Source organism: Heteronotia binoei, chromosome 5 (genome assembly GCF_032191835.1).
Source record: "Heteronotia binoei isolate CCM8104 ecotype False Entrance Well chromosome 5, APGP_CSIRO_Hbin_v1, whole genome shotgun sequence".
NCBI lineage: Eukaryota > Metazoa > Chordata > Lepidosauria > Squamata > Gekkonidae > Heteronotia > Heteronotia binoei.
In genome coordinates, this window is record NC_083227.1 from 40205864 (window position 1) to 40233533 (window position 27670).

Consider the following 27670-nt stretch of genomic DNA (forward strand, 5'->3'; position numbering starts at 1 on the left):
TCAAGGCAGCTGCATATGCTGGCTATTTTTACATTTTTTAAATATGTAATTACTTTCTGCCTAAATGAAGTCACTCAAAGTAGTTTAAAAGGGGAAGGCTTTTATTTATTTATAGAAGATATCAGACACTATAAACCAGATGTCCATAAACAGCAGGAGCAATGAAATCCAAACGAGTAAGAAGTCCAGTAGGAGGGGCAGGGAGAGAGACAGGAGCACCAGTGGCTCAAGGCAAGACTTTGCTTGGTATCTAAATAGCACCAGAGTTGAGGGCCAAGTCATCAGTCGCAAGCACTGGTGGCAGGGTGGGGCTCGACAACCCTGAGAAGGCACAGGGGCCCCTGAAGAAGGGCTTCTAAGGATGCTCTCCAATAATGGGCAGGTTAATAAGATAGAGGGCCATCAAGATTTCTTCTCCCTAGATCATCTAGGACTAATGTGGTTTGTGCCAGCTGGAAGTGTAGTAAGAGTGCCACTGAGCATGTATGAAGTGCCTTATTCTTTTTCCATGGAGTAATAACCACAATTAGCTACCCCGATCCCCAATCTGGAACTGAGGCTTCCATATCAGATAATAAGATTTCTAAGCAAGCCTGAACCCCAGCAGCTTTAAAACAAGGGGACAGTTAGGGTTGCCATCCTCCAGGTGGTGGCTGGAAATTTTCTTGGATTATAGCCATTGTTCCATCTAAGCTGTGGAGTCTTGTGAGCAAAAATTCTGCTTTGTGAGCTGCTGCCATTAACATTGTGAGCTACTGCATAAGTTAGTTTGTTCTGGGGCCATCCTTCCTGAGCTAAGACAAATATGTGTGAGCTGAAGTCTACAAAGCTGTGAGCTAGCTCACACTAACTCAGCTTAGAGGAAACACTAATTACAACTGATCTCTAGGCAACAGAGATCAGTTCCCCGGGAGTAAATGGCTGCTTTGGCAGGTGGACTCTGTGGCATTACAGAAGTCCATATAGTCAAAGCGATGGTATTCCCAGTAGTAATGTATGGCTGTGAGAGTTGGACCATAAGGAGGACCGAGCACAGAAGAATAGATGCTTTCGAGCTGTGGTGCTGGAGAAGACTCTTGAGAGTCCCTTGGACTGCAAGAAGATCAAATCAGTCAGTCCTAAGGGAAATCAACCCTGACTGTTCCCTGGACGGTCAGATGCTGAAGCTGAAGCTCAAATACTCTGGCCACCAAATGAGAAGGGAGCACTCAATGGAGAAGATCCTGATGCTGGGAAAGACAGAAGGCAAAAGAAGAAGGGGATGGCAAAAGATAAGGTGGCTGGATAGCATTACTGATGTAACTAACACGAATTTGAGCAGACTTCGGAGGATGGTAGAAGACAGGAGGGCCTAGTGTGACTTTGTCCATGGGGTCGCAAAGAGTCGGAGTCGACTGTGTGACTGAACAACAACAAATATAATATATCCCACTGAGGTTCCTCCCTCCCCAAACACCACCTTCTCCTGGATCCAGCCCCCAAATCTCCAGGTATTTCCCAATGTGGAGCTGCCACCACAGATAGGAACAATCTGTGTCAAATCTTTAATGAGCTGATAAAATGAGTTCCTGCTTCTGTGAACTTGTCATGTGTGCAAACCAAAGAATTTAAGAGAAGACCCTATTTGCCAGATCAAGGACACGAAAAGCCGGAAAATGTGTGGTCGGCATTTATGATACCTCCTCTATGTTCCAAAGATTAAAGAGAAAAGAAATACTTTGTTTCTTTATTTTAAAGAGGCCCCCCGCTGAGAGTCCTGTGCACAAGTCTGACCTCATCTTTATTTTTTAGAGGACACCCCCCCCCCCCGTTAAAGGCACTCTGTGCGTGCTCAAGAGCTCTCCCATGCCGTCACTCAGAGATGGCTGTTCTATAATCGAATCATCACAAAATAAACCAGCAAGAAAGCATTGCAATTCTAATCACGGCATTCCATGGGTCCCAAGCTCACCGCTGTCATTCTGAAGAAGCGACCCACAAAAGCTCCTACTTTGCCACAAATTTTGATAGTCTTTAACAGGGGCCGTTTTGTAGAAAAATAGGTGATGGAGCTCATTAACATAACTCATTGGCATATGCCACCAACACCCCAGCCAAAAGCAACCCGATGCAAGAAAGTAGAGCCGTGGGCAAGTGAAGCCTGCTTGAGATCCAGCCAGCCAAGCAGACCTCGCTTGCCTGGAGCTTTCCTGGGCTGCCCCTCCCCAGTTAAAAGGCCAGCAAGCCATCTGCTGCCCAAAATCACATAAGAAGTGAAGAAAGGGTGCCATGGCCTTCTCCAAGGGGGCTGCTGGGGGCGTAGAAAAGCCCCTGGTGACTGGCTGGCTGCCCAACTCTCCTAATCCAGGGATTGTCATGCAGCTGCACCTACTATTCAGTGGACAAGCGAGGTGGGGAAGAAGAGGAGAAACTGTCAGAAAGGTTCAGGAACTGTGCTCCTGTGAGTTCCTGCTGAATCTGAGGCCTGGTCTTTAAGGACCCTCTGGATAGTCTTTAAGGACCCCCTGGATTGCTCTTTTCTTCTGCCACAGTCAGGCGAATTGAGGCTCAATCACACCGTTTACATGCTGCCATCGTGTGGCTGAATGGTAGAATGGCAGCCAGCTGGAAACAGTTAAATCCCAATTTTTAAAAAGTGGGTAAAAAAGCTTTTTCTCTTGGGCAACTTCCAAGGGTCTGAAATTGGCTTCGTGTAGGGATGGGATTGTAAACGTTTCCAGTTTTAAAGTGTTTGCCAGATGGCGGAGAAAGGATTTTTCAAGGAGACTCATAAAGGGGAAACCCAAGCCTGTTTATATGGGGTTTTCCCCCCCATTCTGCTCCTGCATTGCCATACTTGGGGGGTCTTTCAATAGAGTTAGCAAAAGGCCCCCTTAAGGCTGCAATTCCTGCACTTTTCCTGCCGCGCTTTCTTAAAAAAAAAAAAACCCTAAATATGGATGACAAGACATTTTCAATTTGTACATAATTTGAATAAATGCGACAAATCGTCGTTGGAACGAGTTTCCTCGGCATTAGGAGCAGGTAAATCGTGTCCAACATAAATGATGAAAACACCCTCGACTGTGCTTTCCCGAAGCAAATAACTATACTGCAGCAGAAGCAGGTTATATATTGTAATCCACAGCGTCTGACGTGTTCCTTCGATAGCTCAGTTGGTAGAGCGGAGGACTGTAGAGGGTATCTCAGTAGTCATCCTTAGGTCGCTGGTTCGATTCCGGCTCGAAGGAAAGTGATCTTTTTTTTCCCCTTCTTTTTACTCATCTCGTTTTCCTACTATAAATATCTTTTATTTAACTTTTCCTGGTCGAGGTGACTGCTGGCAAAGTAGCAGAATGGCTTTTTGGTCGCTCTCTCTTTACACTGGAGCAGAAATTGTGAAGTTCAGAAATACCACGCGCGTCTCAAGCTGCCGTGTTCACTTAAAGAAAGCAAATGAGCTTGGATCCTGTTTCTTCTTGCGCTCCGATCCTGGGCTAGGGCGGCTGGCGCTGGATCGCTTGGCTTTATAAACCAAATTGACAACACCTACCCTCCGCTTCTACTGCTGCTTGAACTGCAAAACCAAGAGCAGGCGGAGAGTTTGCTGAAAGAGCTTGGAATTGGGACTGCGCTTTGTGATTGGTTGCTAAGGTGGAGGACAGGCCCATCCGATTGGATACTGAGGAATTAATAGGCTACCCACAAGGACTGCTAAAAGTTCTGCGGGTCATCCGGCCTAAAGTTATTATCTTTAGGTTTCAGATCAGGAATAGAGCAAATAGAGTCCAGTGGCACCTTTAAGACCAACGAAGGTACGTATGGACTGGTAATTTCCAGTTCATTGTATCTGAGGAAGTGTGTCTGCACACAAAAGCTCATACCTTGAATAAAACTTTGTTGGTCTTAGAGGTGCCCCTGGACTCAACCTTTGTTCCGCTGCTTCAAACCAACACGGCTGCTCACCTGGATCTATGGTCAGGATGGAATGGTGTTACTGTATGAATTAGGACTGTGACTGGCCCTTTAGGGGATGGTAAAAGCAGCAAAGCCAGGCAGCTCACAGAAATCCTTGAAAACTGATTGAAGAACAAAAATGCTTCAAAGGGAGGTGGGATTTGCAGAGCAACTGTGTCACAGTGAAAATGGGGAAAGAAGGGAGAAGGAAACCAGACTCCTCAGAGCTCACAGGATCCTGGAGGAGGCAAATCTGAGGAGATAAGAGATTTTCCGGTTCCTCCCCATCCCTTTCAGGCCCTCAGCTGGTCGCTCTCTCTGTATATATGCAGGGACCTGGAAGTCAAGGCAACCTCTCGTGACTGACCCCTACTGGGGGCCTGGAAGATATTCAAAGAGGTGGCTGAGTAAACCCTGCACAGTATGACAAAGCAGGAGTCAAGTGGCATCTTTAAGACCAACAAACTTTTATTCAGAATGTAAGCCAGGGATGGGGAACACTTGGTCCTGTCCTCGGGGATTGCTGGGCCCAGCCATGCTGTGCAGTGGCCTCCCTGGGGCCTGGCTGACCGGCCAGGATCACTGTGGGGCCTGGAAAAGTCACTGTCACAGTTCAGGTAAATTTCCCCCTCATTTCTTTATTTCCATTTCATTCTATTTCTTCTCCCCATTGCTTTGTTTCCCTTAATCTATCTTTCTTTCTTTCTTTCTTTCTTTCTTTCTTTCTTTCTTTCTCTCTCTCTTTCTCTCTCTCTTTCTCTCTCTCTTTCTCTCTCTCTTTCTCTCTCTCTTTCTCTCTTTCTCTCTTTCTCTCTCTCTTTCTCTCTCTCTCTTTCTCTCTCTCTTTCTCTCTCTCTTTCTCTCTCTCTTTCTCTCTTTCTTTCTCCCTTTCTTTATTTTCCTTTATTACCCTTTCTTCCCCCATTTTATTTCACTTTTCCATTTCTTCTCCCCTTTATTTCCCTTTATTTCCATTCCCCCATTTCTTTATTTCCCTTTCTTTCCACTTCTTCCCCCTTTCTATATTACCCTTTCTTCCCCCATTTTTTAATTTCTCTTTATTCCCCTCTATCCTCCCCCCCATTATTTTCCTTTATTATTTTCTTCTTTCCATTTCATTTCCTTTTCTTCCCCACATTTCTTTATTTCCATCCCTTCCTTCCTTCCTCTCTCTCTTTCTCTCTGTGAAGCCTGCGGTGGGCATTGTGAAGGACTGCTGCTGGGGAATATGAGTGCCTTTAAAAGTTTAAAGGTCTGCTGGGAGCAGCTGCAGTTTCTGCATGAAGGGAGGAAGGGATGTGGTGGGAGCCAGCTACCACCAGTTCCATTTGCACTTGATTATCCCAGATGGTGTGGCCTAATCTGCTAATGAGTGTGTGACCTAATATGCTAATATTAGGGGATGCGGTCTAATATGGTAATGACTTCCTGCTGTTTTTTTCCTACAAAAAAGCCCTGGACCTAGGCAAGTTGATAATTTTGTATGGCCCACGAATGATGTTATAAATATCCAAATGGCCCTTGGCAGAAAAAAGGTTCCCCACCCCTGATGTAAGCTTTCGTGTGCATGCACACTTCTTCAGATGAGGAATTTATTTTTTATTTATTTATTTATGATTTGTATCCCGCCCTTTCCACAAGTGGCTCAGGGCAGCTCCCAACAATTAGTCAGACATAAAATTAAACAATTATTTGAATATATAAACAATTAAAACATTTAGAGCAAATAAAACATTAAAACCATTAAACATTCCAAAGCTATGTGAACAGGAGTCTGGCAAAGCTACATTGAGTTTCTCGTCTCAGCTAGGTATAAGCTAGCCGGAAGAGGGTCGTCTTACAGGCCCTGCGGAACTGAACAAGGTCCCGCAGGGCTCTCACCTCCTCCGGCAGCTGATTCCACCATGTAGGGGCCATAACAGAGAAGGCCCTGTCTCTAGTGGATTTTAAGCGGGCTTCTTTTGGCCCAGGGATAGCGAGAAGATTTTGAGTTCCCGATCTCAGCACTCTCTGAGGAACATGTGGGGAGAGACGGTCCTTCAGGTAGGCAGGTCCCAGGCCATATAGGGCTTTAAAGGTAATGACCAGCACCTTGTACCGAACTCGGTACATCACTGGAAGCCAGTGCAGGCTCCGAAGACCCGGCCGAATGTGTCCCCACTTTGGGAGACCCAATAACAGCTGGGCCGCGGCATTCTGCACCAGCTGCAGTTTCCGAGTTCAGGACAGGGGCAGCCCCATGTAGAGGGCATTGCAGTAGTCCAACCTCGATGTGACCGTAGCATGGATCACTGTTGTTAGGTCGTCATGCTCCAGGAAGGGGGCCAACTGCCTTGTCTGCCTAAGATGAAAAAACGCGGACTTGGCAGTGGCTGCTATCTGAGCCTCCATCTTTAAAGAAGGCTCCAATAGTACCCCCAGGCTCTTGACCCTGTCTGCCGCCGTCAAAAACTGGCAGGGGGATTCCCCATCCACCCCCCCGGTCCCCAGCTGGCCGTCCATCAGCAGATAGATGGCTGGCCGTCCATCAGCAGATAGAGCTGGGTGTCATCAGCATACTGGTGACACCCTAGCCCATACTTTCGGGCAATCTGGGCAAGGGGTCGCATATAGATGTTAAATAACATCGGGGAGAGAACCGCCCCTTGGGGCACACCACAATCGAGTGTGCACCTCCGGTATAGTTCCCCCCCAATCACGACCCTTTGTCCCCGACCATCAAGGAAAGAGGAAAGCCACTGTAAAGCCAACCCCTGAATCCCCGTGTCGGCAAGGCGGCACGTCAGTAGCCGATGGTAGACTGTATCGAACGCAGCCGACAGGTCCAACAACATCAGCACCGCCGAGCCACCCCGATCCAGATGCCACTGAAGGTCATCTACCAGGGCAACCAACACAGTCTCCGTCCCATGACCCGGGCGAAAGCCGGACTGAATGAGGTACAGTAAGCAGAGCTACAGTTTGACACTGTTTTCCATTGTATTTTTATGGAAAGCAATGGGCTATGACTGTGAGCTGAAGGAACTTGATTTGTTGCTTGTGTAGTGCACCTCCTGTTGCATACATACAACAGAGAGGCCTGTATGTAGTCCCTGAATATTTATGCTACTCTAAACCTGCCAGTGTTTAAAGTGTTTTTGTTGTCAGACACTTCAAGAACCTGGATCAGGAGCAAAATGCTTTTTTAAAAATGAAATCCTAATAAACATACTTTTCAAAGTTTGTTTTATTGCTTATTTATTGAAAGGACTAAACCTAGGGCTGCCAATTCAGGCTTGGGAAATACCTGGAGATTTTGGAAAGGCAGAGCTTGAAGAGGGCAGGGTTTGGGGAGGGCAGGGGAGGGACCTCAGCAAGGTATTGTGCCATAGAGTCCACCTCTCAAAGTGGCCATTTTCTCCAGGTCAATTGATCTCTATTGCTTGGACATCAGTTGTAGAGTCTTGAACACTGAGAAAGATTTACAAACTAAGACCTGGGGGATGTCCTGGATCCAGCACTGCTGTCGGTGAAGCAAACTAATGCAGCTTCCAAAAACCTCTGTCTTCCGACTCCATCAAACCCACAAAACAACCCCCAACCTTGTCATGGTCAATTTGACCGGCTGGATTCATGCCACTGTAACATTGGAACCACAGTACAATTATTATCAGGAGGTAGGCAGAATAATCCTCCCATTCTGCAGTCATTCCATTAGTTCCCCACCAGTAGGAGCTCAGTCCCAGGTATGCAAAGTTTCTCATGGCTTTGGTCCCTCGCTCATGTCTGCAGGACCACTGTTCTCACCAGAGTTTAAAAAAAAAAAAAGAAAGAAAAGAAAAAGCCCAGCGGGAGCTTATTTGAATATTAAGCCACATCCCCTGATGCTAAGTCAGCTGAAACTGTGTTCCTGCTCAAAAAAGGCACTGGTTCTTGCTATGCTTTGCATGGCATCTTCAGGTGTCTGAGCTCAACTTTCTGCAGGTGCCACCCTACACATGAGCAAAATCAGCAACTGCCTGCATATGTGAATTCTGTGTTGTGGCCTCAATTTTATGGAATGGTCTGCCCAAGGAGGTCAGGAAGGCCCCCAGCTCTCCTGGCTGTCTGCACAAACTATGCAAAACTGAATTATTCAAGAGGGTTGCTTTTCAATGTAAGTAATTGGGCTGTACTGTAACAAAATGGTTTAGAAAGATGTTCTGGTAAAGGGATAGGTACTGTGGACCACTTGTTGCTGTATGGCTGCTCCTCCTATGTCATTTCTGCAACATTTAATGTGTCAGGTTTGAATGCTTCTGCTTTGTTCCAGCTCTGCTTCAGATTTCTGCAATCCAAATCCTACTGCATTGTTTACTGGATGTCCCATGTTGTATCCACCTTGAATCTGGGTGAGAAAGGCAGACTATAAATAGCATACATATATATTTAAAATGTGGTATGGGGTCCTATGCAGGGCTTGAATTCAGCAGGAGCTCACAGGAGCACAGCTCCTGAACCTCCAGCCAGGGTCTGTATAAAGTGGGGCATTCTCTCCCCGCTGCACACAGATCCTGGGGCATATGCAAATAAAATATGCTACTGAGCTGCTGGTCCTATGGAAGAAAACATCATGTCTGTAAAACTATGCTGAGTCTGATGACAAACAGGGCTGGCTCTAGACTATCTGGCACCCTAGGCAAGGCTAACTTCTGGCATCCCACTCCCACTGATGTCACTCAGTCACGAGGGGGGGGGCACCCAATTTGGTACCCCCAGAAGGTTGGCACCCTAGGCAATCACCTAGCTTGCCTAGTGGCAGGGCCGGCCCTGAAGACAAAATATTTTGGAGTTCCCTTGTCTGGGAAGAAAGTCTGGGGGAAACAATAGAGGGAAATTGATTATTCTTTGTCTTTCACAGTAAATTCGCTTTGTCCCAGGTTTTAACTGAAATATATATTTATGCACTTTCGTTTGAAAACTAAAAAGAGGGAACCAATTTACCGTATATTCTTTAATGCTCTGCTGCCACCTTGTGGCTACTCTGGCAATTTTCTATTCAGTTATAACTTAATTGGCAGCAACAGGAAGTTATGCAGCTGCCAAAAATAGTAGATCAGATCTCTGTTAGACTGGGGGAGGGGAGGATTTGCCCAGATCTCATCTTTGGTATCTGGAAACGCAGCTCTGAATACAATGTTCATTGTTCATCTAGAATCTAGATGGACAATCTTAGAATTAAGTCTTAATTTTGAGGAGCTCAGAACCCAGCATCCCTGAATACCAAGTCCTCTGACAAGAGAAACCCTTCACCCATGTCTGGTGGACATACCTAGTGTGAAAGAGAAGCACTCTGTACATGCCCAGAGGCAATGTCTTCTTCATCAGAACTTTGCATGTCCCTTGATTGAAACCTGAAAACGATCTCTTGAAGAGCTGGAACTCATTAAAGCTGTTGGAAATGACAGGTAGGCTTGCCAACTTTAGATCTGAAAATTCCTGGAGATTTGGAGGTGATGGCTAGGAAGAGCAGGGTATGGGGAGGGACAGAGTATAATGCCGTGCAGTCCACCCTCCAAAGCAGCAATTTTCTTCAAGGGAGGTGATCACTGTAGTCTGGAGATCAGTTGTGATCTCTAGAAGATCTCCAGATCCCACCTGGAGGTTGGCAGCCCTACTTACCAGCTGCCATCCCACAAAACAGTCAAAACAACAGGGAAAGCAGGGTACAGGAAAATAAAACAAGAATAGCTTATACTCTAACTAGTTATGAGTTTGCTTGTATGAAGAAACTATTACCAACATAAAACTATATTATCTTGTGTTTAAATTATTCTTACAATTGATCATTGCATGATTTATCAACATCGATTTTCACAATTAATTACTACAATTCCACTTTTACAATCATATTCATAGCAATTAAATATAGTCCAGAACTCTATGCAAAATGATGATTGTTAAATACCAACATCCAAAGCAGGAGCAAAACAACCTACACTGTAGATCTCAAGATTCTACTGTGGTTGAGAAGACAGCCAATTGCTTCAGTGAAGTTTGGCTGTAACAGATCACATCAGTGAACCTGCCTAACAACAGAAGCTGAGGTCAAATACTCATTTAAAGGGGTGGCCAAACCTGCTTAATGTAAGAATTGCATAGAATAAATGTCAGATATTTGAGAGCCACAAGATGTGAACATCAGATGTTTGAGAAAAGGAAGGAAGTGTGGCAGAATTTATTTTGGGTTGGCCCTCCCTATGATCCTAACCATATTCTTTATGGTCTTAAACATACTTTTTTCTGATAGTAGCCATGTCTTATGAAATGAGCACTAAGCTCTTCAAACACCTTAGAAGTCTCTATATTTCCCTCTGAGTTGGCTCTCATAATTATTTTAGATGCAGTTGTGAACTTGGCCACCAGCTATTCAGCACTATCATGCAGGAAGGCCCATATTTGGTAAAAATCCTTATATAGCAAGGAGGAAACAAGATGGAGGAGGCAGCCATTTGCAAAGATGGCTGCTAAGTGAGTGAAGGGTTGAAGTGAACTAAGGACAATCTCAGCCATGATTGTTTTTAGTTAGCTACAGTTGGCTGACGTCAGAAACACAGCTAGGGTGCAGTGTGATCCAGTAGATCTGATAAAGAGTTGGGTTGAAGCCTTTAGAAGCCCTCCACTTTTGAGCAAAAGCTGCAGACTGTATCAGAGGCAGGGAGCTCTTTGTCAGTCTAGCCCAGAAATTAACAATCCTTGTTAATTAACAGTCCTTGTTAATTTCTGTTTGAGGCCTCAAACATTGAACATAGAGCATAGTTCTGATAGAATGGGACTTGGGACTTAGATTTTAAATGGGAAAACGTAGACTAATTGGGCTAAGTCCTATAGGGACAGATTTTTCAGTATAATCTCTGCTTGATTGTATTTTATGCTTTATGCTCTGTGTAAACTGTTTTCTGTTCTGCCTTTCTACCCATATATTTTAAGCCTTCTAAAGGAGTCTTCTTAAGTCTAAAGGAGCAACTGTACTAATGTAATCTCTTGTTTTCCCTTTCTAACTGTATTTGAAGCCTTCTGTGCAAAGGAGAAACTTGGAGTCTAATAAACCGTTTTTGCTTTGAGAAAACATGGAGTCAGATAAAGTTTATCTACGAGGTCTTAACACTTATTAGTGAGTATATATTAGCCTTCTGATACCTGCAGGTTGTTTCGGTAACTGCAGGTTTTGATTTTGGTGTTTCATATTGTTGGGGGTACAATAAAAATCCCCAAACAGGAAGGAAGGAAGATAGGGGAAAGAGAGGTGGAAATAAATCTACTTTAAATGCATTCTCCAAGCTGCCAGCTGGCTTGGCTTGGAAAATGATTTAAAGAGACAAATGCCTTCTCCAAACTGGCCGATGGGGCGATGGGGGTTTTGAGAGCCACAGTATGTATGAAAAGGCCACATGTGGCTCCTGAGCCACAGTTTGGCCCCCACTGCTACATCAAACTTCATCAGAATCAGTCATTTTCTGGTTCTTATTTCTTTTCATGTCTGAAACCAATACAGAGCAGAATGTATCCCAGCCAATCCTATTCTTTTCTCAAGATGAACAAGGATTTGGGGGGATGATGAGGACTGGACCAGAGCAGCCCTTGGTCAGGTATAATGCAGTCAACCTTCCAAAGTGGCCATTTTCTCCAGGTGAACTCATCCTGTCACTTGGCGATAGATCAGTTGTAATCTCAGAAGATGTCCAGCCACCACCTGAAGGTTGGTAACCCTACGTATACATTAAGCTTCTGTGAAAGGGACAGGCCATTTGTCTCCAGGCCTGCTGGCAACTCTGATTCAGCACTCTCATCTTCACAATGGGCACTTGCAATCTGCATAATCTCCCAGTATGTATGGTTGCCATTTAGAGTGAATGGGGCTGGGCATGTGTTTCCCAAGAAGCAGATAGAATAGTATGGAAAATTTCTTCTGCTAAATTTCTGTGTTGGACTGCTCTGAAATATTTGTGAAAGTTCATGTTGAAATGAATAAATAAATGAAATAATCAAAACAAATACATGTTGTTAATCTTTAAGTTGCCAGTGAAGTTTTATTTTATTTACGGGTATCTTTTTTATTAAGACTTAAGCAGGGTGGCAATGGGGATATCTCGGAAACTCTAAATTAATTTTGTTTCAAAATACTTTGTGGGGGGGGGGGGGGTATGTGTCTTCCAGGATCCATAAAGCCCATCAAAACACACATTTTATTCTCACAAGATTCTCACTTACCTACCCAAAAGTGAAGAATCAAAGTCAGGCAATAGGGTTGCCAGCTTCAAGGTGGGGCCTGGGGATCTCCTGCTTTTACAACTGATCTCCAGCTGGGCAGAGATCAGCTTCTCTGCAGAAAATGTGCTGCTTGAAGGGCACTCGGTGTAATTAGTAGACTGATCAAAGCCACCAAGTAGTACACCGACTTAGTTTGCAAAAATATATTACAAGGATTGTGTACAACACACAATAAACAATACAATATTGATAGAAGCCAGCAGAGCTAGGGCCTTTTAAAGTAACAGAAACCCCAAGAGGGCCAAAAAACCCATCCCCAAATGAATAGATATAAGTCCAAACTTGGAAATAGTCCAACTGGAATTCACAAGGTGGGTGCTCCTAAGGAACGTAGCTTCAACGCAGTTGCTTTCTCCACTCCCAAAGTCCCAGCTTTTTTCCAACATAGACCTGGCAACCCTGTCAGGGATATATATTTTATGAAATGCAGCCAAGACACAATGTGGCATGTAAAGTTTCAAGTTCACCAAGGCTCTTCAGTAGGTTAGGCTGGATATTCCACAAACAAAGCAAAACACACAAGCACAACCCCACCCCCACCCCCACCCCCAAAAAACATTTATCTTGTTTCATGTTTAAATATTCAGTCTGATAAAGACTTCTTCTGCTGGAGAAGTCCGAAGCTTGCAGAGTGTGTTGTGTTATTCTGGCTGGTCTGAATAAAAGCCATTGCAAGGATTTTGGTTTGTGGATTCAGCTTCCCACAAACTTTCCTCTCCTAATGTCCTGGTCTTCAGCCCCATTTCAAGGCGTTGGTTCCTTGATTGTTCCTCTCACCGTACACACTACAAACTCAATCTGGTTCCAAAACTGGTTTAGCTAGTACGAACTCCACCCGAGGCACCCTGGGAATTGTAGTTTCGGGAGGTTGTTGAGCGACTTCTCCAGCAGAGCCAGGCCGGTCATCGAAACTACAATCTCCGAGGTTCCTTGCAAGGGAAGCCACGACAGCTAAAAGTAAAGGGTTTTTTTTTTTTAATGTTTGTGCTCTAGTGTGTGGACGTGCTCTCGAGCTTTTTTGCCCGCACTTCCTCGGAAGCCGCCGCAGCCATTGCCAAAACACCCCAGACTTCATTCCAAGTGAAGCGCGTGGTGGAGCCGGGGAGATCCAGGCAAGCCCCTCGGGGTTTAAAACCCAGCAAGCAGGAAAAGGTACGTCTCTAGGACCTCGGAGGAGTTTGGACAAGGCGTGAGTCATCCCGGGCATCCAGCTGGCCCAGCGCTTCCTCCGGCAGGAAGTGCCCCAGAGTTTGGTGGCCAGCCTGAATGATCTCGTGGATGCAGCTGGGGTTTCCCTTCCCCCACACACCCCCGACCGTGCACCCCCAATCTCTGGCTTGAAAGTTCTCACGCGTCCTGCAAATCTGTGCTTTAGGGTTCCCGGTTCTTTCTTTCCTCCTTCCTCTAGCCGCTTCATCTCTGCACATCACCTAGTCGGACCAGAGAGAAAACAATAGCAAGTCCTCTTGACTTGATAAGGCAACACCAGCGTTATCATCATACAAAAATAACTGGTGTGTTCCCCGGAAAACCAACCTCTTTTCAGGGCCCACGCGAAAGGAAACCCAAGCTGCCTCTCCTCCCCTGCTGTTCCCAAAAGGACCGGGATTCCACCTCCCTCCCCCGCATTCGGTGCCGGAACACGGAGCAAGACGGGTCGCAGGCCCTTTCTTAGGAGGGGCTGTAAAGCTGGCTGGAGAGAGGGAAGAGGAAAAGGTAAGGTGTGCTGGGCGGAGGAAGTTGCCCTCACGTTGATAGTTGTGCTGGGGATCTTTAAAAAATAAAACTTTATTGGATTTTTGGCTAAATCCATCCAGATGGATTCGCTGGTCTTCCGCTGGAGGAGGGAAAGAGAACATGTGTGTTTGTTCCTCTTTTATACAGAATCTAGAGAGAGAGAAAGGGAGATGATCACCCTTTCCTGGTCAAGACGCTGGCGTCCTGCTCCAGTGGGTATTCTCTGCCTCCATCCAGTGTGTGTGCCCCTTTTCTGTCACCCCCATCTTCCTCCCCCATTTCTGTGTTTCCTACACCCCCTCATCATATGCGGCTTGTAGACAAGCCATTCATTCATTTAGATAGCTGAAGGTGGTGACAGCACTGCTTAGTCTTCATGGCTTAACAAGTGGGGTGTTTTGTTTGTTTGTTTAAAAAAACAAAACTTGCAAACTGGTGGGATCAAAGATGCTAGTGGGATGAGTGTTCACAGGCTGGCTTTCTCATGCTAGCTTGGCTTCTCTAACATATAGTCTCTCCAGCTTTGATTCCCCTCTTTCCCCCAATGGAGGGTTTCACTTTAAGTATATGTTGATTACTAGACTTCATGGGGAGGGGGTGGGGATTTGAAATTTTATTGCTAGATGCACACCCGCCCCAATCCAGTATACCAGTGGTCCCCAACCTTTTTGGCACCAGGAACCAGTTTTGTGGAAGACAGTTTTTCCACAGACTAGGGGGCGGTGGGGGGGGGGGGTGATGGTTTCGAGATGATACAATTGTGCACTTTATTTCTATTATTACACTGTAATATATAATGAAATAATTATACAATTCACGGCCCGGTTGCTAACAAGCCACGTATCGGTACCGGTCCATGGCCCAGGGGTTGGGGACCCCTGCAGTATACTTTCCTCTGCAAATGTCCCTATTCTTGCAACCAGTGTTCGGTTTGAAGAAACGGTCAGGTTTTTGCTCTGTCGGGCAGCCAATTCTGATTTGTGCAAGGGACAGCGATGGTGTTCAGATGCTCACTTTCCCAGAGGTGATGTCTCCAACTGACGTTGCTCAATACGTGCCATGCTCACTGGTTGTTTTTCCTGTGGTCTCTGCTCAGACTGGTTTTGCAGGCTTTTGTAGCCCTTCAAGGCAGCCACCTGGGGAAAAACGCATCCTCGAAATTGCTGGGGTTGGGAAACTCGACTGTTTCCTGCTCTTGGCAGGATGGCCCGGATTGAGGGAGGTGGGACTGGGGAGTGGAGGGGGCCCTGGCTGTCACAAAGGTGATTGTACCTTTGGGCTAATTCTCAATTTTTCAGCTCTTCTGCCCCCCCCCCCCGATGGTTTTAAATAACACTGGAAATGTTTTAGGTTGTGCGGCAGCCTTTGAAAATTGGTTCAGGAATCCATAGCAGCATGATTGCTGGTGGGTACAGGTCACAAGCATTGCATTTCCCCTGTACACCCCAGAATTTGACTGACTGACTGCTCATTTTCATGTTCAATTCAAAGGGCTGGTGCTTCCTTCTTTGGGGACTGTATGGTCTGCTACCATAATCTGTAAAGGACTGCCAGCTCCTATGGGAGCCTCCTCAAATTGTAGGATTCTCAAGTGAGGCTCTGGTTTGTGTGCCTCCCGTCCTGAGACCTTCCTTACCCTGGGTCATCCATGCCAGCTCAATCGCATCAGATCTCGAGCTAAACCAGGTCAGCCATGGTTAGCATTTGGATGGGAGACCACCAAGCAAGTCTAGGGTTGCTCAGCAAAGGCAGGCAATGGGAAGCCATCTCTGAACATCTCCTGCCTTGAAAAGCCCAAAATTGCCATAAGTCAGCTGCAACTTGACAGCACTTTCTCTCACCACACCTGCTGAGTGCCAATTTGCTGGCATCAGGATTTTAAAATGGTTTACCTGAGTTTTGAGGAGCCCCGTAGTGCAGAGTGGTAAGCTACAGTATTGCAGTCCAAGCTCTGCTCACGACCTGAGTTTGATCCCAGCAGAAGCTGGGCTCAGGTAGCTGGCTCAAGGTTGACTCAGTCTTCCAGCCTTCCGAGGTCGGTAAAATGAGTACCCAGCTTGCTGGGGGGAGAGTGTAGATGACTGGGAAAGGCAGTGGCAAACCACCCCATAAAAAGTCTGCTGTGAAAACATTGTGATGCGATGTCTCCCCAGAGTCAGAAATGACTGGTGCTTGCACAGGGGACTACCTTTACCAGAGTTTTTATACTTTGCAGGTTGGTCTTTCTAAGCTGATATATATTAAGATCAAGGTTTTAGACCATTTTAAAAAGGACTTTTCCTTTTAATGCTGCTACTTTACAGCGATAGAGCTATGCAGTTTATGTTGTTTGTCTTTATTATGGGTTGGATCCCACAGATTTTTGTAGTGTGGCTCCCTTCCCCACTGCAGACCTCTGACTCCTCTCATGTGCTGTTCATGGAGGGGCATCCCTTGTTCTTCCTGCAGCAGGGTTTCAAGGACATTTTAGGTTGCAGTGAGAGAGGAAAGATGCAGGTCTGTTCTACTGGCACAAATCCCTTCCATCTGCATGAATGGTTCCATGTGATCCAAGCCATTATTTCTGATTTATGTACCACGGATTTTATGTGCTTTAATGGAAACTACCTTAAACACATCTGGTAGTGGTACACAAATATTTTCAATTCATATAAAACAATACTCTCATGGTTTTTGGCTGTCTGGATGCTCCAAACAAATTGCACAGGGTTCCTTTATATCCTAGCATCAATGAGATCCACACTTAGGATAAAATATAATGTACAACAGCCTGACGTTTTACCCCCCCCCCTTTTGCTTGTTTCTACTACTACAGTTCCCGGGACCAAACTGGGGGATCAGACTTTGAGCGCCGTGTGTCAGCCTGCATGGTGGTGGCCCCCAAGGCGGCAACGGTGGGCTTCTCCAGAGAGCCTTGCTGGGCCTGAACGAAAAAACTTGGAACCATGCAGAATAACTTTACGCCTGTGGCCTTGATGGGTAAGAATCCCTCTCTGTGATTGTTATGGCAAAACCTTTTGTCTTTCAGGCTTGGGATGAGGCAGCATAGGGTGATATATTCTTGCCAGCCAGGAATGGGTTGCAGCAACCTTGTCACTTTTTTGTTCACTTTTGTGCAGGGTTACCTGTTGATGAACCAGAGCTGATCTGCAAGATTGAACCAGGGGAAGAGCTGTGGATCCCAAGCGATCAGGCTTCCAGAGAGCGACGGATCCTGCCTGGAAACAAGTCAGGTGAGGAGCACCCTTTCCCTTGGAAGGAATCGAGTCTGGATAAGGTATACCTTTTTGACAGAAATTTTTCGGGATATGCAGGAGCTGCTTGTGATTGTCTAGCAGTGTGGCAAATGTACTCTGTGCATGTTCAGAGGTGCTCCTTTTGTGATTATTTCACAGGCTTTAGACTTGAAAAGTCAGGTTGACTATTGCATGTTGCACAGTGGCCAGCCAGGTACCCTTGAAGGCTAAAAATGGCCATAGACATCAAGGCCTTCTCCTGGTACTGGTATCCAGAGGTTTCCTGCCTCTGCATATGGAGGTTCCCTTTCATAGCCTTGGCTAGTAGCCACTAATGGATAATGAATGCTGAACATGTATTGGTTAGCAGTGCAGGATGCAGCCTTGTTGAGTCTGCTCATCTCTTAAACAAATGCTTTATTCATTTATTTGGATTCATCTTCCTGTATGCTAAAGGATATAGTTTTACACAATTGGAAATCATTCTCTGTCTTGAAGTCTCACAGTCTAAGATGTTCAGTACTTCCACACTACTCTACTTGTTACCCTCTTTACTGTGTCAGCATTCCAAACTCAGCCATTTCCCCCAGTGACCTATGAAATATTACCATGCTCTCCTATTCACATGAACGCATGAAACTATTGATCAGACCATTTGTCACACCAGCAGGGTACCTGGGAGGGCCTCCTACTGGCTGCCACCACTCTGATAAGGATCTGTCTGGGACAACTGAAAGCACCCACCCACCCCTGTCTTCCTTTTTAACAAAACACCTTCTATCCATGACCAAAGAGATGTGAGGACCCAGGCAGTTTATTGTAGGTGTTCAAAACAAGTGGTTTTAATAATTAGTGCACAGTAAAAGGTAGAAACAGTAAAGGTGATGCAAAGAAATAACAGCCCTGATGCGACTATCTAAACATACCCTTCCTTTACTGGCCTCATTGCCCTTGGGTGAGGGATTCCTCTTGCTGCAGCCTCTATTCAGCTCAGCATTCTCAGAGAGGACACTCCCCTGTCTGTAGCTAGGCCTTCTATTGTTTCCTCCCAGGTCCCACCCCTCTGGGCAATTTTTTCCCTCCAAAACTACTGCCCACCCAATCAGAGGGACAGAGGGATCATGGGAAATGTAGGCCCGGTAGCTACTCTAACACAGGCTTCTCTGGAACCTGTAGGCCTCACTAGGCATTGGATCATGACACCATTGGTTGATCACTATTGTCTACCCAAGACAAGCAGGGTTTCAGGCAATCATATATGACTAGCTCCTCTTAACTGGAAATGCTCAGCATTAAACTTGGATCCTTTTGCATGCCAAGCAGATGCTTTACCGCAGAGCCACATCCCCTCCAGAATATCCATATAAACAGTACAGTGTAGCCATGCTCCCCCAACACTCTGTATAATTTCAGGGTGTGTCTTGTACTGGGACGCAGTGCCAGTGTCATAGTCAAAAGAGAGAAGTTGGAGCATGTACTCCACTCTCTATCCTGTCCTTTCTTCAAGGAGCTCCGAGTGGTATGCATGGTTCTCCCTTATGCATGTTATCTACACAACAACACTGTGGGGGAGATGAAGCTTCCACAGCAGAGTGAGGATTGGAACCTGGGTCCTCCTGCCTGTAGTGGAGCAGTCTAACCTGGCATCCTGCTACTTGCTGCTCCCTTATAAAGCCTTCTGACCAGACGGCAGCTGAAGGAAGAATGAATTCGCTTTGGAACAGAAAGCAAGAAAGCCAAGCCTCACCAATTGCTAGAAGTAGCGACTGGCATTCAGAGATAGCCAAAATATGGTGAGGGCCTTAGCTCTGGTGTTGTGCCTGGATTTTGGGCAGGTTGAGCAGAAGGCCCTGCTTGGCATGGAAGAGAGAGCTTGAAGCTTTGAGAATGAATGGCCCGTCAAGAGGGGCTTTTCTTTTAAGGCCTTATCTCTGCTGGTGATTTTTCAGACACCACTTTGTGTAAAGTTATGAGGAATGGCTGAGGGATGTGGGAGTGTTCAGTCTGGAGAAGAGGAGGTTGAGGGGGGACATGATTGCTCTCTTTAAGTGTCTGAAGGGTGTCACTTAGAGGAGGACAGGGAGCTGTTCCTGTTGGCAGCAGAGGAGAGGACTCACAATAAGGGGCTTAAATTAAGGGCAGGAAGGTACCGGCTGAATATTAGGAAAACCTTTTTGACAGTAACAATTCAGCAGTGAAATGGGCTGCCTACAGAGGTGGTGAGCTCCCCCTCACTGGCAGTCTTTAAGCAACAGCCGGATGAACACTTGTCTGGGATGCTAGCTGATCCTGCATAGAACAGGGGGTTGGACTAGAAGGCCTGTATGGCCCATTCCAATTCTTTGGTTCTATGTAATTGCCCAGTCTACAATCCATGAAACACCTCTCTCAGAATCAATGTTAAACCAGGTTAAGAAATGTACTGGTTTGAAGAAATGCAGGTCTGTCTGCTTCAGCTCCCCATGCTGAAACATGCTGAGACAGAAATCTTGCAAATCTAGGATTTTGACTTACTGCCTGTGGGTGGAACCCATTGCATTCTTGCTGGATGTGGAGGTTTCATATGGAGTTGCTTTCTTCTGAGTCGGAACAAAGGTCAATGGAATCCAGTCCTGTCTAACCTATCCAGCAGGAGGTCTCCATAGGCTTGGTAGAAGCACGGGTAGAATTCTAGCAGAAGCTCCTTTTGCATATTAGGCCACGCACCCCTGATTTAGCCAATCCTCCAAAAGCTTAGAAAAAAGAACCTTGTAAGCTCTTGGAGGATTGGCTACATCAGGGGCGTGTGGCCTAATATACAAAGGAGCTCCTGCTAGAATTCCACCCCTGGATAGAAGTATCTCCCAATCTTGTTACCTGAGATGGTCTATCAGGAGATGTGGTGGTGGAAAGTACAGTCAAGTCTCAGCAGACTTATGGTGACCCCATAGGCTTTCAAGGCAAGAGACATTCAGAGATGGTTTGCCATTGCCTGCCTCTCTGTCACAAGTCTGGACTTCCTTGGTGGTCTTCACTGTGCATGACCAAGTGTCTTACTTTAAGCAATTTCTTCTCGTTCTTGCCCCACAGGTGGTGTATCTTCAGAACCTGCAATCGCTCCCTACAGGCAATATCGAGGCACCACATGGACCTACCCAGAAGTCATTGACCTCCTGGTAATCTGGAGGGAGCGGGAGATCCAGCAGGAGCTTCAGCGGAGCCACAGGAATATTGAAACTTTTCAGGTGGTTGCCAGCAAGATGGCCAAAAGAGGCCACAAACGTTCCGCCTTGGAGTGCCGCTCCAAAATCAAAACTTTGAAGAGGGACTATAGGATCGCCAAGGCCAACAACTCTACCGGCAAAGGGCATTTAGCTTGGCTTTTCTATGATCAGCTGGATCACCTCTTGGCTAATGATGCAAACATCCCGCCTCCAGACAGACTGCTCAGTTTCAGTCACCGTGGAGCATCCCTAGCAGACACAATTTCTCAGTGCTCCACAGAGGAGGAGCCTATGCCAGAGGAGCCCAAGGAGTGTAGCCCAGCTAGTCGGGAGCTCTTTGCCCTGAGAACTCAGTTGCCAGCTGAGATCTCCAATATGGCAGACTGCTGTCCTACCCTGCACATCAAGGAAGAAGCCCCCGATGAAACCCCAGTAATGCCTCCAATGGGTGAGTGGGGGGTGCTCTTTGGTAAGAACATAAGAGAAGCCATGTTGGATCAGGCCAATGGCCCATCCAGTCCAACACTCTGTGTCACACAGTGACCAAAAAACCACAGGTGCCATCAGGAGGTCCACCAGTGGGGCTAGAAGCCTTCCCACTATCCCCCTCCCCACAAGCACCAAGAATACAGAGCATCACTGCCTCAGACAGAGAGTTCCAACAATTCTTAATGACTCTTAATGACCAATGGCACAAAGTTTCAAAAACGGCTTTGGGGTGTAAATTCTGCAAGATTTGTCTGTGTTTTGTGGCAGTAGCCCAAGCTTGCTGTGGCACTTTAAAAGCTTTTGTGCTGGCATGGATTTTTTTTTTTGTAAGGTAAATTATGGATATAATTAACAAGCCTAGAGTTTGTGCTACACTGATTGCCACGGGACTCACCCGCTCTGCCACTGGTAAATGTTCAGATGGGAGAATCTCTGATTTCACATTATCATGGGCGTCTCTCAATGTGTAGGTGGTCAGTGGCTGGTTAATTTTCATTGGGCTTGTAATTCAAGCTGAAACACCAGAGGCATTTCTGTGGCATGGAAGCTAAACAGAGAAAACCCCTCCCACGGCCATCTCCATCTGATGGTTCATGGAGCAGAAGAAGGGAAGAGCAAAAAAACATGTGCCAAAGCCACATGTGAGACAGCTGATGCTGGGCTGCACTATTTCCATGTGTGGGTGTCTGAATGTTAATCTCCCACCAGCTTTCCCTTTAGATGTCAGGATGGAGGCTTGTAGGCTAACCTTTCTCCTGGTAATGGAGCTCTGTAATTGTAGGGAGTATTTTATATAGAGAAACACCAAAAACATCACCCCCCACAGGTGAAATGGAAGAGCTCATAGAATCATAGAGCTGGAAGGGTCCTCCAGAGCCATCTAGTCCAACTCACAAATACCTCCCACACCCACCTACCTCCAGTGACCCTGGCTTCATACCCAGAAGATGGCAAAAACAAAAACTTCAGGATCCCTGGCCAAACTGGCCTGGAGAAAAATTGCTGCCTGATCCCAAAGTGACAAACAGCACTTCCCTGAGTGTGTAAGAAAGGGTCACAAGAGCTAAGTACTGATGCAGCCCTCCCTGCACTCCCTCTCATGATCTGCCTAAGTTCACAGACATTGCTGTCAGATAGCCATCTAGCCTCTGTTTAAAAACTTCCAAAGAAGGAGAGCCTACTGCCTCATACAAAGAAGGAGAGCCTGTTCCACTGAAGAACTGCTCTGACTGTCAGGAAGTTCTTCCTGATGTTTAGCTGGAAGCTCTTCTGATTTAATTTCAACCAGTTGGTTCTCGTCCAACCTTCTGGAGCGATAGAGGATGGTGCAGAGTTGTTTTCTATGTGACAGGCCTTCAGGTACAGGCTGTCCTGAGGTTCAATTTAATTGGCCCATCAGAAGATGGAGCTTGGGGTCATTAACTGGTGTCTTCCATCAACTAGTGGAAGAGGAGGAAAGCCAGGGCTTGGTGAGTGGATTCAAGTTAATGGATCTGATTGGAAGCCCTTGAAAGCTATCTGTGAGGGAGGACTCTTGGCACATTGGCATGAAAAGCACGAGACTGTTCCATGTGAGTCACAAAGAGGGTTGGGAACAGTGTTCCCTCTAAGCTGAGTTAGTATGAGCTAGCTCATAGTTTTTTATCCTCCAGCTCACACATTTTTGTGTGTAGATATTGTTAACTCGGGAAAAATGGCCCCAGAGCAAACTAATTTATGCAGTAGCTCACTACTTTAATGCCAGTAGCTCATGAAGTAGAATTTTTGCTCATGACTCCACAGCTTAGAGGGAGCATTGCTTGGGAAGGTCACTCATCTGGACCTACCTCACAGGGTGGTTGTAAAATGGAAGAAGGGAGACTCTTGTATACTGCCCTGAACTCTGAGAGCAAAGGGCTGGATAAAAATGTGATGGAATAAAATGCATTCCGGTAGCTTATGTTATAAGAACATAAGAAGAGACCTGCTGGATTGGGCTGGTGGTCCATCTAGTCCAGCATCTTGTCTCAAACAGTGGCCAGCCTGTTTCCCTGAAGAGCCGGCAGCATGATACAAAGGCCGAGGCCTTCTCCTGACACTGGTGTTCGGAGGTTTACTACCTCTGAATATGGAGTTTCCCTTCAGCCAATGTAGCCAGTACCCACTGATAGACCTCTCCATGAATTTGTATCTAATCCTCTTTTAAGGCTGCCTATGCTTGTGGCCATCACTCCATCCTCTGGCAGCAAACTCCACATTTTAACAATTCATTGAGTGAAGAAGTATTTTCTTTTGGCTGTCCTGAGGATCAGTTTAATTGGATGTACTTGAGTTGTAGAATTTTGGGAGAGGGAGGGAAACTTCTCACTCCCCCATGCATATCCTGTTATAATGGATGAATAAGAGAGATAATAGTGGGTACCTAAATCCACCCACAATGACTGTAGATTTAAATGGGCTTTGTTGTGAAAACAGTACCCATCTCGAATGGACAGCCACTTACGATGATTGAGAGAACCATCATTCAAGCCCTGAGCAATGCAATCAGAAAGCCTCTATTTGTTGGGCTGTCCCTGCTGTTGCCATGGTGAGGGACCATGGTTCAGAGGTAGAGGATCTGCTTGGCATGCAGAAGATTCCAGGTTTGATCCCCCGGATTCGATCCCTAGCTGCTCTTATTTAAAGGATTAGGTAGTAGGTGATGTGAAAGGCCTCTACCTGAGGACATGGAGAGTTGCTGACAGTCTGAGTAGACAATTCTGATCTTGAGGGATGGTAGTCTGATGCAATACAAATCAGCTTCATGTGTGACCGACCAACATGTTGTACCAAAGTTGACAGAGGCTTTCACTTCCTGAAGGGTTCAGTGCAATCTCAGAGGAGATGCAGGGAGAGGGCCACAGAGCTGAAATGTTATTAAAGGTCTGAACAAGGAGTGTGTGACATTTTCCCATCTTCAGGAAGATTATTTTTCTGTCTCTTTTTGGCTTCCACATTACCTTCATGATGATCTCTCTCACATGCAATGTCAGTGCTCCAGGAATCAGGTTACGTTCTGTACTTTTCGCATCTTTGTCCTCTGTTATTGCTGGGCCATGTATGTAAGTTCCCACCATTGCTCCGTACATTAGATAAAAGGTGTTGTTGCCTGTATGGGATTTATTCTGCAATGAATCAAGGCTTTTCCTCATTCTTCTTTTCCTCATTTGTGTGTTCCTGTTGCTTCAGGGTAGGGTGTGGTGTTTATTGCACTGGTGTTTTGCTCCCTCTATCTAGTGTAGGGGTGGCCAAACTGCGACAGGATCCACATGTGGCTCTTTCACACATATTGTGTGGCTCTCGAAATTCCCACTGCCCTGTCAGCCTGCTAGAAGGCATTTAAATTACTTCGCCAAGCCAGCTGGTGGCTTGGAGAATGCATTTAAAGTTAAAGTTTCTTTCTTTTCACCTTTCTCTCCCCCCTCCCCCCATTTATTATCCTTCCTTCCTTCGTTCCCTCCCTCAAACATCAGATGTTTATTCTGTGTGGCTCTTATGCTAAGCAAGTTTGGCCATCTCTGATGTAGTGGTTGATTTGATATTACATAGATTTATGTTGTGCATAAAAACCGGTGGGGAAATATGCCGGATTTAAAGCAATAAGATAAGAAATCAACCACTACAGGGATCAAAACACATGCAGAACGGGGACGGGGGGGCGGGGCAAAGTAATAGGAACACTCAAGCAAGGCAAATGTGGATTTAGAAAAGCCTCAAGACATGTTCATGATAGTTTAACGCTGGGCTTCTCACTGCTACAGATGAACCCAAGTGTCCTTCTGGAACTGATAGATGTGTGTCTTTTCAGGCATAGCAGAAGACGGCAGTCCAGCTCCTCCCCTGGCCTCTGCTCCTTGTGATAAGCCAGGCAGCTCCGCCTCAACAGCAGGTACGAACAGACAATTCCTGCGACTGGTGCCAACACTGACCGCAGTTGCCCAAGCTTTTAAGTAGTCAACTGTCTGGTTGCCTGAGGCATTCCAAATCACCTCTAGGTGTCCAGAATGCCAGCAGCCTGATCCTGTAGCTGTTGACTGAGAGGGAAATGTCAATGAGTTCATAGCACTTAGCCCCAGGTAAATGTACATAGCATTGTAGCTTCAGAGAGTTATATATGGCACTCTGAAGCCTAAGCAGGCAGGGCCCTGCCCTGAGTGGGAGAGAACCAAAGTATGGAAGGGGATGGAGCAGAGTCAAATTCCTGTCTGTTGTGAGTGGCAATGGTTCTCCAGGGTCTCTGGCAGAGCTCTTCCACATCACTCTGCTTTTTTAAACTGGATATGCTGGGAGGTGATCCTGGGACCTTATGCATGCAAAGCAGATGCTCTGCTGCTGAGCCATGAAAGAAATGAGGGTAAACAGGCAGCCTTGTAAATAGGTCCCCAGAGGTTACTAATCCACAAATGTCTTTATTAGCTCACTTTGTTAGTCGCATGTGATCCAGAGTTCAGCAGTTTTTCAAAAGCATGCCAACCTGATCTCTTTAAAATCATTCCAGCTTGCCCCAAGAAGTCTGGTGGGTGGGACTTAGAAGCCTTGTAGCACATCATGAAGGTGAACAAATGCTGTCTTGTTTACCTGTGGCTCACTGCAGATGTTACACCATGGTTAAGGAGAACCAGTTTAGTGTAGTGGTCAAGTGTGTGGACTCTTATCTGGGAGAACCAGGTTTGATTCCCACACCTCTGCTTTCAGCTGCTGAACTGATCTTGGGTCAGTCATAGCTCTCTCAGAGCTGTTCTGCTCAAGAGTAGTTCTTGGAGAGCTCTCTCAGCACCACCTATCTCACAGGGTGTCTGTCGTGAAGAAGGGAAGGGGAAGGAAATTGTAAGCTGCTCTGAGATTCTAAATGAAGGGTAGGGTATACATCCAATCTCGTTTCTTTTTCTCTTCGCTATGACTTGGGGGGATGCCTGAACTGGAAAACTGTAGCTTGTGATCAGCCAAGAAACCAGAATTGGTAACTGATTTATTATTATTATTTTAAAAATCAGCTTGCAAGCTAACTGGTTTGGTGAAGGATCTAATTAGGTATGGTTATTATGGGTCTTGCTCCACCTTCCAGAGATCCCTGTATTGTGGGAGTCTTGAGGTGGATGATAAAGACAAAACGAATGACTAAACCAGGAGTGGCCAAACTTTGGCTCAGGAGCCATATGTGGCTCTTTCACACATTTTGTGGCTCTTGAAGCCCCCACCACCCCATTGGCCAGCTTTGAGAAGGCATTTATATCTTTAAATCACTTTGCCAAGCCAAGCCAGCCGGCAGCTTGAAGAATGCATTTAAAGTTTCTTTAAATTTAAAGGTGCTTTCTTTCCACCTCTCACTCCCCCTTCACCATCTATTTTCATCCCTTTTTCAAACATTTGACATTCACGTCTTGTGGCTCTCAAACATCTGACTTTTAGTCTATGTGACACTTATGTTTAGCAAGTTTGGCCGTCCCTGGACTAATCCATAGCTTGGATGTGGTGGTAATTCCTGCCATAGAGGGATTTCCAACAGTAGAATGAAAATTTCTGGCCTCTCTCACCTCCTTTCAGCCCAACATGGTTCCCAAAATGCTTGTCCTGAGGACCTTAAGGAGAGGCGTGAGAAGTGAATTATGGGTTTGCAGTAGAAAGGGGAAAGTCAGTGAAAATCACCCCCCCCCCTTCTCATCCAATAATGGAAATTACTTCTAGGTCCAGCAATATATATTTGAAAACTCAAATGACTGGCCATATTTGAATCTGAGCCTCTCTTGCTTATATCTCTGGTATGTGCCTCAGCTAGGGTACCTCAGAGATTCAAATGGTGTTCTGGCTTGAACATTTCCATCTCGTGTTGTGTCTTTCAGACGGGCCCATAACCCCCTGTCAGAGTCCCTCCCCTGGCCCTGCGAGGTCTTACGCTGCCGAACGGCTTGCCAACATCCGAAAACGAAAGCGGAAAAACAGGCAAGACCTGGCCCTGGAAATCACACAGGCGGCTGACAAAAGGGTGCAAGCAGCCACTGACCAGATCCTGGCTGCCCTTGGGGAATATGCCAAGGCAGACTTGGAGGACCGTGAGAGAGACCGCATGGACACTGAGCAGATCATTGCGCTCATGAATCGGCAGACGGAACTGCTGGAGTCCCTGGTGCGGAAGCAGGCGGAGACTCAGGCCCTGGCGACCCCCACACTCACCCGGCATGCCCGGTTGCCACGGCTTGGGCAGCCCAGTCATCCGGTGGAGCCTTCTCCTTTGCGCTTGGCTGTTCCCAGGCGGCCAGTTTCCAGGGCGAGGTACAGAAGGTGACTTCGGAACTGTGCCACTTTCATGGAACGATTGTTGTTTTAGAGTTTCTCGGCATGCAGGACCTTGGGGTGGTACCTTTGTAACGGGTTTGTGGTTTTACTTTTCAGGAATTTTAAAGCTTTTTACAATAATGTTTTATTTGTTGATTGTGTAAAAAAACACACCAAAAAAAAGCAGAGAGAGAAAATTAAAGTAGCACTGTGTCTTTTGTGTGTATGTGTGTGTGTGCTGTGAGTCTGATGAATATTGGAGAGAGGACCAGTGAGGCATTTCCATTGGTAGAATCATCTGTCACACTGACTTGCCCTGCTTGACTTTACCCAATTGAATTCTTTGCCATTTAGACTGTTGGGTCTTGCACGTCTGGGACCTCCCCATGAACTCTGACTCAGCGGTGATTTTGTAGGTGAGAGTCATGTGTACAAGTAGAAAGGACTTGGGAGGGGCCCTAGCTTAGTGGCAGAGTGTGGATTTTGCAT

The 27670-nt window shown here is 46.2% G+C and overlaps 1 protein-coding gene and 1 non-coding gene across 5 annotated transcripts; both read left to right on the forward strand.

The window, feature by feature from the left end:
• The first annotated feature begins 3140 nt into the window (after positions 1–3140).
• TRNAY-GUA (transfer RNA tyrosine (anticodon GUA)) lies at positions 3141–3230 on the forward strand. Its single transcript is given in 2 exon segments — positions 3141–3177; positions 3195–3230. It is a non-coding gene; the product is annotated as a tRNA-Tyr (tRNA).
• Positions 3231–13137: 9907 nt separating this feature from the next.
• On the forward strand, positions 13138–27378 carry LOC132572327 (uncharacterized). Of its 4 annotated transcripts, none has more exons than XM_060239240.1 (7): positions 13165–13377; positions 13772–13941; positions 16778–16941; positions 17082–17195; positions 20268–20849; positions 24717–24797; positions 26749–27378. In XM_060239240.1, the coding sequence occupies exons 3-7, from the start codon at positions 16908–16910 to the stop codon at positions 27189–27191; spliced, it is 1254 nt and encodes a 417-aa protein (XP_060095223.1). In that variant the 5' UTR covers positions 13165–13377; positions 13772–13941; positions 16778–16907; the 3' UTR covers positions 27192–27378. The 4 variants fall into 4 exon arrangements, with proteins under 4 accessions (XP_060095225.1, XP_060095223.1, XP_060095224.1 ...); XM_060239241.1 differs by having other exon boundaries at positions 13170–13377; positions 13634–13941; XM_060239242.1 differs by lacking the exon at positions 13772–13941 and having other exon boundaries at positions 13138–13377.
• The last annotated feature ends 292 nt before the right edge of the window (positions 27379–27670 follow it).